General features: G+C 37.9%; 1 protein-coding gene across 3 annotated transcripts; it reads right to left on the bottom strand.

Annotated features, from left to right (window-relative positions):
• Positions 1-717: 717 nt before the first annotated feature.
• mtrf1l (mitochondrial translational release factor 1-like) lies at positions 718-7,079 on the bottom strand. 3 transcript variants are annotated; one of them, XM_082558374.1, is made up of 9 exons: positions 6,736-7,079; positions 5,884-6,114; positions 5,691-5,770; positions 5,413-5,517; positions 4,968-5,046; positions 3,733-3,896; positions 3,430-3,547; positions 2,915-3,051; positions 718-2,696 (listed from the first exon to the last, which is right to left on the bottom strand). In XM_082558374.1, coding segments are annotated over exons 1-9 (1,128 nt in total). In that variant the 5' UTR covers positions 6,737-7,079; the 3' UTR covers positions 718-2,483. The 3 variants fall into 3 exon arrangements, with proteins under 3 accessions (XP_082414500.1, XP_082414499.1, XP_082414498.1); XM_082558373.1 differs by having other exon boundaries at positions 5,884-6,143; XM_082558372.1 differs by having other exon boundaries at positions 5,884-7,079.
• Between the last annotated feature and the right edge of the window lie 4,344 nt (positions 7,080-11,423).

The following is an 11,423-nucleotide window of genomic DNA, read 5'->3' on the forward strand; positions in this document are numbered from 1 at the left end:
ATCGTGCAGGACGTTTGGCATTTGCCAGATAACACCAAGATTGGCAACTTCGCCACTGGTGCCCTGTGCTCTTCACAGATGAAAGCAGGTTGACACTGAGCACATGTGACAGACGTGACAGAGTCTGGAGATGCCGTGGAGACTGCTGCCTGCAACATCCTCCAGCATGACCGGTTTGGCAGTGGGTCAGTAATGGTGTGGGGTGGCATTTCTTTTGGGGCTGCACAGCCACATGTGCTTGCCAGAGGTAGCCTGACTGCCATTAGGTACCGAGATGAGATCCTCAGACCCCTTGTGAGACCATATGCTGATGCGGTTGGCCCTGGATTCCTCCTAATGCAAGACAATGCTAGACCTCATATTGCTGGAGTTTATCAGCAGTTCCTGCAAGATTCCCCAGACCTGAAATCCAATTGAGCACATCTGGAACATCTTGTCTCGCTCAATCAGCCTGTAGTGTGTTTTTCCACTTTAATTTTGAGTGTGACTCCAAATCCAGATCTTCATGGTTGCTAAATTTGATTTCTATTAATAATTTTTGTGTAATGTTATTTTCAGTACATTCATCTATGTAAAAAACAAAGTATTTAATAAGAATATTTCATTCATTCAGATCTGGGATGTCTTATTTTTGTGTTCCCTGTATTTTCTTTTTGAGCAGTGTATCTTCTAAATAAACAAAGTAGAGTTTACACTATTTAATACAGAAAGTGCAAATGTGGTTTAGGGTGGTTCTTTTAATGTATTTTCCATCCATATAAAAATAAAGCACAATACCCCATATCTTAAAAACAAAGAGAGACAGAGAGAGAACAGTAATTAGGTCATTTTGGTTGAATTAGAGCAAGATCCCACAAGAAACAGGGTGACTCAAAGACTTAAAAATAAATAAATAAAATTAGGTTGCTAAGGGGGTCCACTGGAAATTTAAATTCAGAATATCTGATCAGATTCAGTTCAACAAGAATGGTATATACCGGTACAGTTCTTAACAAATGTATTATACTACCATTCAATCTAAAGTTTATGCCACAGCTGCCTTAAATTACCAGTATTGGTAGTTACCAAAATTATTTTATGTGCTTCTGTAATGGTTAATTCACCAGTATGTGCAAGCTCTTTAATCAAAATTGTATTTTTAATGCTAAAATCTAATTATTGTTCTGGTCCACGAATCTACTATTTTTTCTGTTTTTTTGTAAAACAGTAAAGCATGTTATTTTTTTATTAAGATGCCAAATTAAAGTAATCCACTTGCATTCCTGAGCAGAAAAATTAGTTATGCTTGATTCATTTGTAACCAGTGAGTGACCTCAAATTGAGGTATACAAACGTGAATTCAGTTTGCTATTTAAATAATAAATAAAAATATAACTTTTAAACAAGTTTTTAAAAGATTTCTAAAATATTCGTGTTTCCTTGGTTTTAGGACAGATGGTCTGATAAATTTATTAAGCACTGTAAATCACTGGGCTTGATTTTCAGACTTTTTTTTTCCCACCCCCATGCTCCAATATAGATGACAGTATATGATTAATAGCACTGTGTAAGAGATTAAATAGCATGTTGTACTGAATAACTGTTTTGCATTTTGGTGGAACAAGTTTTTAAAGTTTTTACTGAAGTGTTTCCATAGTCTAGTGGTTAACATGTTTGCCTAAAAACATCCCTAGTTTGAGACCAGAGGTTATAACCCTGAATAAACAGGAGGGTTGTAGAAAGGCATCTGGTGTCACATCTGTGCCAAATCAAATATATAGATCCATCTGCTGTGATGACCTCTTGGGTAGTAAGGAAGCAGAGAAAATTTATAATCCTGCTTAAGCAGTATGAACATTTAACATAAAAAAAATCACCTAAAGTTTTTTTCAGCTCCTCCCTTGGTCACAGTGAGTCACCACAGTGAGTGGGTAGCTTCACATGTGTGATTCGGTGATTTGGCTTATTGGGGTTGGGTAATAGATCAGGAGAGGCTAGGGCCACTTTGCCCTCCATCTCAACACACCCCCTGCAGAAAAGCTCAGACTTTCCTGGCAGCAGATTCCTGCCTTGTCCTGTCCAGTTAATACTTGTTACACATCTGGCAGCATTTTTTGAAGGCTGCCCAGCATGAGACAATCACTGGAGAATCCATCTGCTATTATAATGAAAACAGATGAAGAATCTGCTGTGTTCATTTTCATTTCTGTTGCATGAAACGTGTTAGAATCAAATTTTTGAATTTCTCTTTCTTCAACTCACGAGTTACCAAAACATACGACTTTGTGATCACTGTGCAGCTCATACATTTTATTTACCACTTTTTTTTGTTTGTTGTGACGCTGCTTATCACCTTCAGATACGCATCTCGTATCAGGCACTGCTGAGATTTGTGCCCACTTTCAATGCATCATCTTCTTCTTCCCCACACAGTTTTTACAGTCTAGGAATGACCAGCATTACATTACTATTTGAAATAAATGCACATTCTGTAAGAGACAAAGTCATGAGCTGTCCTGACTGTTTTCTCCCAGCAGTTCCATGAGAATCTCCTGGTTGGAAAACTCCTTAAGTGAAGAGTTCATTTCATCCAGAAGATCCTCTCCCAGCAGGAAGCTTTTTAAATCGTGCAGAGTCAAGCTGATCCGGTGGTCTGTTATGCGATCTTGGGAAAAGTTGTAGGTCCGAATCTTCTCTGATCGTCCTTTAGTGCCGATCTGGAGGACAAGGAAGAGGAGAAGCACTGAATTTAGCAATGTTTGTTACTTCTAGCAACAAAACCACTAATATCTTACCTGTGTTTTCATTATATTTTCACACCAGTCAAATTCAACATCATGTCAGAGTTTTAGAGACAAAGCATCACATCTGTATTTTATGTTGTATTTTATGGTTTCCACCTGTGGTTTACCTTTAACTGTCCTTTGTATCTCACCTGTATTTTCCGCTGGTTGTAGCGTTTGCTGGTCTCCTCTTCCAGCTTCATGCTGTACAGTTTTGCTCTCAGGGACTTCATGGCTTTCTCCCTGTTCTTCAGTTGGGATCGCTCCTGCTGGCATTCCGCGACCACACCTGCCCAACAAACACACAATAAAGATCTACTTTACTGCATTTATCCATCCTTACATTTTCTTCCCCTTATCTAATTCAGGATCGTGGGGGATCTGGAGGCTATCTACTGGATAAGATACAGGGTACAGCCTGGATAGGTTGCCAGTCTGTCGCAGTGCTAATACATATGCACAAACAACCATTCACGCTCACTATCACACCTACAGTCAGCTTACAATCACCAATTAACCTAGCTCTTTTCAACCACTTTAAACAGCACTGTCATCTCCTTTCATTAATAATCTATGAAAAACAGTCCATTTTCCCCATTAGTGGAAAGAATAAAAGATGCCCGAAACTTGTTTGCCATGTATTGCATTCAGTTTGTACAGTTTTTACCTGTAGGAAGATGAACTATCCTGACAGCGCTGTCTGTGGTGTTGACATGTTGACCTCCAGCTCCACTCGCCCTCTTAGTGTCTATCCTGAGATCCTTTGGGTTTATTGTGAAAGAGATCTGACAAGAACACACACAAACACTACAAATTACACATACTACATATATTTAGATAAGCAGCAGCTAAACAGAACAAAACACTCTGGAAACTTTGTAAGTTTATTGAGGATTCATTTAAGCAAACTGAGCTGTTTTAACAGCATCCTTGTTATTTGGATACATCCATCTATCGTGTGCAGCTGTACCTCAGTGGGCTGGGGCAGCACAGCCACAGTCATGGTGCTGGTGTGCATCCGGCCCTGTTTTTCAGTCTTGGGAACCCTCTGAACGCGATGAACTCCTGCCTCAAACTTCATCCTTTTGTAGCTCTGAGGGCCGCTGATACTAGCTGAGGCGTGACGTAGTCCACCTGTTCATATGTGAGCAGTGAAAAAAATGTGAATTCAGTTTTTTATTTGGCAAATAATTAACATAGATTAACATAAATAAATTTAATATTTGTGTATTCTTATTTTTGGGGTTTTGTTTTGTTTTTGTTTTTTTACAATAGGTGGTCTAAGGAATTTGTTAAGCACTGTAGCATAAAAAAGCTGATTTCCCTGATGTTGTTTTATTATAACAACCGCTAAAATGTCACTACTCTAATACAAAAACAGATGGAAAAAATTAGGTATGAATTGAGTCTTTTAATGTGACCATGAATAAAGTATTTGTTTTGGTGCATGTTTTTAGATTACAAGTTTAAAAATGAACCTTTGCCCACTGTTTACTGGCACTATTTGAATCCATGCTGCCAAACATTCAGCATTTCTGTGACACAAGGGCTCCCTCTTGTGCTTGATATAAGTTATTACAATTTTACCAAATCAAAGCTTCAGGCCTTTGCTGTTTTTTGTAAACACATATCTTACGAATCTACTTTTTCTTCTTTTTTTAATTAGACATCACCTCATAACCTAAATTTCAGTCACTAGCTGAAAAATTGCCAAACACTGTCTTTTCCATGTGGAAAGGACACATAAAATTGAGTTCACTCTGATTCTGACAGATACTAAACGAGAAAATCCGTAAAAGCGTAAGAGTGACCACGTGACTGAGACCAATTTGATTCTTCTCTCAAATTTGTTAAACAAGCATTTCTGTTTTCTGTGAAGTTTTCTTAGTGCATGGCATTATTTTTGTTTGTGCTTTCTTTTGTCTTTTAGGATTATTACTTTGCTATGACTAAATATAGTAATTCGAAATTTGGCTTCTGTAAACTACATGATTTCATATATATGATGCTGAGCTTGTGTCTTTAACTGAACAGATCTATTTTAATTTCTTTCCTTCATTTGGAAATCCAATAAATAAATTAAGGGAATCTATTTTTTTAAAAAAACAACTGTAATGATAGTTTTCTTAAAAGGTGTAACAATGATATGATGGCAAAAATACATTTGTGGAAGATTTTGTAATAGAAATGTATGTGTCGACTGACCTAGCTCACTGGTTGTGTGCTCCAGGATGTCAAAGGACCAGCTGTGGTGATGAGCAAAGCCCTGGTACATGTCAAACACCTTAAGGGGAGAGGAAGTTGGCATGTAAATACAGAAAAAAAACCTTCCGCTTAATTCTTTATTTTTTTTATTCTTTCTTTATTCTTTATTGCAGATGGCAATTGTGTCTGTGAGCATCCCGTTTGTGGCCTGCTGCAATAGCAATATTAAGATAAGATAAGATAAGATAAGATAAGATAACCTTTATTAGTCCCACACGTGGGAAATTTGTTTTGTCACAGCAGGAAGTGGACAGTGCAAAAGTTATGAGGCAAAAATTAGAATACAATAAGAATAAATACAGTACACAACTGTACAGAATAGAATAAAAATATTAAATAAAAATATTCAATTTAAAATAACTAATACACATATGTACTTCCTGACCTCAGCAGTGAACAGCATGGCTTCTTGACCACCAACGCCAGCGGTGACCTCCAGGACGAGGTCACTCAGATCAGTCTCCTCCTCTGGAATCAATAGATCCAGAATCTGATTTGATGATGCATGTTGATTAACAAGAGAAATGTGATAATGTGTCAGCTGTGCGACAAGTATAACAACACTGAAAATGCAAAGAGAAACGCTGTCAGTGCGCTCAATAAGATTTACCAACAGCTCGGTTGAGACCTTGATATCACAAAGTGAAAAAATCAAGTTTCTACCTTTTGTCTAAGAGTTTGAATATCTTCCAAACAGCCTGCTCTCTCCACTTCTGCCAGTTCCCGCAAAGATGGGTCTTCATCTTTGAGGAAAAACAGACACAAATACAATTTTTACCATAATCTGAGAGTGATTCTACTCTCACAAAGTGAGAGCCAAATGTGGCTTATTAATTAGAGATCTTTCTCCACAAACCTTTCAGAAGCGTCTCAGTCTCTGTAATCTCTTTTTGCTTGGTGTCCAGCTCTCTGATGGTCTGGATAAGAGGAGCCAGAAGGGACACTTTGGTCCTCTTGGCCTTCAGTTCATCCTCACTGCACTGCTCCTCTCCCAAATTACCACTGATGGCTTGTAAACATTCGCTGTACTGTGCCTCAGTCTTCCTCAGGTGCTCCTGCAGAGACTTCCTGGCAAAAATCTCATCCACTGACAGCAACTTCACCATCAGTGGTGTGCTGGTGTAAAGAGTTCTTTTAGCTCGATTTTCAACACTTTGGTTTAAGACATATGGTGGTTTTTGAAAGTAAGGTATCCATAGGTTATAGGCAGACTCTTTTACTCTGGGCAGAAGGTTTACAAGTCTTCTGTAAGCCATTTTACATGTAGATGTGGCTGAAATATTCACTGCGTAGTAAACAGACTTGATTTTTGCCGGTCTCTAGTCCATTTAGCCAAATCTCATTCAAAAATACAAAAGTTGGTATTTATTTATGTTTTAACACAAATAAATTACTCCCAGATACTAGGGACCATTTTTGACCCGAGCACAACACAAGGGTTACGATACAGCCTATATAGTGAAGAAAAATTCTTCAACTTGGCGTAAATATAACACGGTAGTGATAATTTTACTTTTTTAAAATTTTGTAACAGGTTCAAGTCAGTGGTGAGCAGCTATAATGCGGAATACTACAACCAACAACAGATTATTCTTTTGGATTTAGAAAATCTTTGACAAAACATGGCTGATGGGCGGGGTTTTTACTATTAAGCCTGAACTAATCTACAAAAACATGATATGAATATCTGAGGAGGTAAACAACTCACTGAAGGTTCCCTGCTAGCTCAACGTGATCATGAAATCAAATGTCAAGCTGCCGAATGCTTTACTCCATTTTTCCAGTTAGCGGTGTCTATATCGGAACAGGCTCCAGTCATTAATTCTTTAAACATTGTCTAGAAACGTCCTATTAACATCATTTACAAACAGCTTGCGTCGTTACCACCTTGCTAAAGGGCGCAGACATATTGAACATTTTCTTCTTTTTTTCATATTTCTTGCGGTTGGGAAACAGCTTTACAGTTCACTGCTGCCACCTCCTGGATGGTGCTGTGTACTGCACCTGGCCACAATGAGAAACTAAAGAATGGGTTACCACACATGGGTCCGTTCTTCGTACCTCGCTTACTACATCCAAGATCAAATCATCGCTATTCCGGTTCTCCGAACACACCTGTTGTTGACGATTAGTATTGCTGGATGAAGTAATGTGAGATCACTGGGTGGCTTAACAGGGGCTACGCATCGATAGTAGAAACATTGATCGGCAACCCTTTGATTGGTCGGCGAAAATGTCGAAGGAGCGCGCTCGGTATTTTTCGGCAGCAGAGCAAGAACTCTTGATTGAGGGATTTCAGGAGTTTCAGAGTTTAATTAAAACGCAAGGGAACACTGCAAAGGCTGCAAAAGCAAGGAGAGAGGGCTGGCAGAAAGTTGCTGACAAATTAAACTCGTAAGTAATTTAATAATAATAATAATAATGGATTGGATTTATATAGCGCTTTTCAAGGCACCCAAAGCGCTTTACAATACCACTATTCATTCACTCTCACATTCACACACTGGTGGAGGCAAGCTACAGTTGTAGCCACAGCTGCCCTGTGGCAGACTGACAGAAGCCAGGCTGCCATATCGCGCCATCGGCCCCTCTGGCCAACACCAGTAGGCGGTAGGGTAAATTTATTATATTATATTACATTATATCATATTATATTATATTACATTATATCCTCTTTCACATTAGAGCCACAACAGGACCCACTAGAACATGGGAACAAGTAAAAGTGAAATATAAGAATATGCTACAGAATGGTAATATTTATCACTTATATTGCTTTTATTCTCTAAGAAAGAGACCCTGAAATAATCTGTTTGTTTATAACAGCAACCAAGAAAAGGGCAGAGCAAAAAAAGACAGGTGGTGGTCCTGCACCCCCTCGTCAACAAGTTGGTTAAGTAAATAATACCCTCACGGGAAAATCGATATCTCTCTATGAGCACACTGTCGCGCTGAGCTAAAGGATCCTGTCTATCCCGCAATATACGCTGAGTTCTGAAAACTCTCCTTATCAATCTTGCACCTTCCGCAATGGGTGGCTCGCGTATACGGACAGGACATGGCTGCGACAGACTTCCCAAATCCACCTTCGCTTTTATAGCCGTGGTCTCTCATCTTGATTACACGAAGTAATTTACTATTACTACTCTACAATATGAATTACATCGGAAATAATCAAATACATGAAATAGAATGATTAATAGTACATTTCCCTTTTTTTAGGAAATGACCTGTATGTATCTGTATGGAATCAATAAAAGGATCAAGTACTGCATTAACTTTAGTTACATTGATAATATTTATTTATGGTAAAACAGTGGTAAAATATCGCTGTTGCTTTCGGACATACCTGAGTGGCCGCGATCTAATCTTGTTTACATAAAGTAAGCCTGCTCCCGAGCAGGTTTACGCTTACGGATCTGTTGCTATGACAGCAAGTCCCGGATGAGCTTCGGAGAACCGAACGATCCAAGATCACGCGAAATCGTCAACAATCAAATCCAGCTAACTTACTTAGCGAGGTACGAAGAACGGAGGCTTCCAGCTTCAGTTTGACTGTAATTTCATATTTACTTCTAATTTCTGACTACCAATTTGTTAACTTGGAAGAGATAGTCTAATTGAAATTAGACTACATACTGATGTTTTTGTTTTTTATGGTATAATTTATCATATATTCTCAAACCGGCATGAAAGTTGAATAAAAATGGCATTTTCTTCATATTTGTGACTAAGAATTTCATGTCATTCAACATGTTTATTACCCATTTCTGAAGGATATAACTATTTACCCTTCAGAAACTGTCACAACTGAAGAAGCCTCTCAGATGAGAGGTGAACCGTCTTCATATAACTTAAAGAAGTCCAATTTGTTTCTTTCCAATCTCCCTAGACTTCTAAAAAAAGAATTTAAGATGGAATGACCCCCATGTTATTCTTTGACCAAACTTATTGAAACTAACCTTAGATATGAGCACACCTTCTTCTTTGAGCTAATGATATAAATGAATACTAAATTCAGTAAGCTTCCCATCCTTGATGAACTTGTCAACAAAATCCACACTGTAAATGCTACTTGAACAGACAAGGAAAAGACAAATATCAGATATACTGTCATAAATTATATTTTAGAAATACATTTGAATGAATTTAGCCTATTGGATGTGCAAATGTGTAATGTTAATAAATCCCTGACCCCCAAGATAAACATATCCTTCCATATATAATTATACTAATCAGTCTTGCACAATCTTGCTGCTACTAATTAACAAGGCTGCTTTGTTTTTAATTAACTGTGGGGTGGGGGGTTTCGAGTGGCCTCTCATGGCATTTGGAGTCAATGATATTGCATGTGAATTGTAGACCCCCCACTGCTTGGGCATGGTGTGAATCATTAGGATTAATTAACAGGCCACTTGAATATATCGCTGAAACCCATATTATACTGGAAGTAATTGGCAATCAAGAGGATGAGCAGGGACCATATGTGGTCTGGGGTGCAGGTATTTCACTGTGTTCTGTCTTAAATCTGGAAACAATAATTCATTGGCACACATGCATGAACAAAACTCTCTAATATCAGCATCAACACATCAATACAAACACATAATTTTGCTTGGTACATACTTTGCATACTTTACTGCTTGCTCTGGCCCACAGTAGATTGTTCAGCGCTCAAAATAGACACCAGGAAAAATAGCACACAGTTTCCCCACTTTAAACTGTTAAAGTTTAAAGTCGTATACAACAGACTGTTAAATAACATTATTGCATATACACCTTTAGCTTGCAGAAACTGTAAGCTAAATAGCAAAGAATGGCCTTTGTGGCTTTTGCAAAAACGATTTGGTCACCTGAGCATTTTATTGACTTTAAGCTGCTTTGAAATGTATCTGGGACATCTTTCAACCAGAACGACTAAACTTGTAAATTAGAGTTTGACAACAGGATCAAGAGACTAAACTTATCAGGGTGGACTCCAGTATGGAAAATGAGCCGTCACATACATCTTCAGTGACCCTCTCTCATGTTTTCTCCCAGTTGATCAACAATTCCCATTTCACTGTCCTGTAAATATTAAATTATACAGAGATCCTGATTATGTTTTTTATGACTTAAATAACAGAAAAGTGTTAGAGAAAAAAGCTGAGACAGTGTCTGGAAATAAACCTACATTACATCCCCCAGCTTCCCCCACTGGTTTCAGTGAAAGAGCTACTTAACACATTCCAGGCAGGGTGTGAACTTAACCATCCTGTACATTATCTGCATTGTAGAGCTTTTGTTTGTCAAGCAGTGGGAATCATGGCAGGAAAGAGTCTCTTATTCATGTTTTCCATGTAAGAACAGGCTCAATAAAACCCAGTGATGAAAATTGTTGTTTAAATGTTTAAATGTTTGAAGCATCCTGAAACGGGAGTGTTAGTTTCAGTCATAAATATTAATCAGGTACACTGATTAAACATCCGTGGGCCTTTCAAACTTTTCAGAAACCCTGCAAATAATTAATTGTTAATTGAATTTACCAGTATTTACCAAGCAATGGCTGATGTTTATCGTATGCCTAATTGGTTAAAGGTTGTGTGCTAAAGATTTTTAATAATAAATTCTATTTAAACAGTAGTATCGATTTTCACCCAAAATATCCCAATTAGTGCATGCATAATTTTATTTTTTCTAGTGTTAACAACACAGAATTATTCAATAGTAACTCTAATTTCAAGCTGCATTAAAGATTCCGAACATACCAACTTTAAAAAAAGACTTTAACCTCCTCTAAGACCCAAACTCTTTCACGGCATGCATTTTTAATTTCTCTTTGATATTTGGTCACATTGGGGCCCGATGAATGTAAAAACAAATAAGTACCAGATTTTTTTTAAACCTTATTTTTGTTTTTAAGAAAAATAAGAGCCACATACGAGGATATTCGTTTAAAACTTTGATAAAACTGTAGCAGTATAATGTCCTCGTAAGTGGATATCAGGCCCTTGTAGAGCAAAATTGAGTATTTTGGTCTAAATAACCCAAAATGTGATGTCCACATATGTGGACGCCAGGTCCTAGGAGGTTAAAAGGCTTATTTCGCCTATGAAGTGCCATATTCAAAATATAGGATTTGGAAATATTATTTTGTTTTTTGCATATTTGCGGTCTGCAAAATATGCTAAGTTCCGGAGGATGCCACGATTTTCAAATCGGCTAACGTTAAGAAACTTCTTACGTTTAAGTGCGTGAGATATATCTGTTTACATTAGCTTCAAACGCTGAATGGCGCTCAGAAAGGCCATGTTTTTTTCACGACAGTTTTGCAGTGGGAACACGTTCACTGCGCGGTGACGTCACCGAAACTGAAGCCAGCTTTCATTTGTTGACGTTTTAAAGAGACAACCTCCC

The sequence above is a fragment of the Aulonocara stuartgranti genome (genome assembly GCF_965226115.1).
Source record: "Aulonocara stuartgranti genome assembly, chromosome: 13".
In the NCBI taxonomy this organism is placed as follows: domain Eukaryota; kingdom Metazoa; phylum Chordata; class Actinopteri; order Cichliformes; family Cichlidae; genus Aulonocara; species Aulonocara stuartgranti.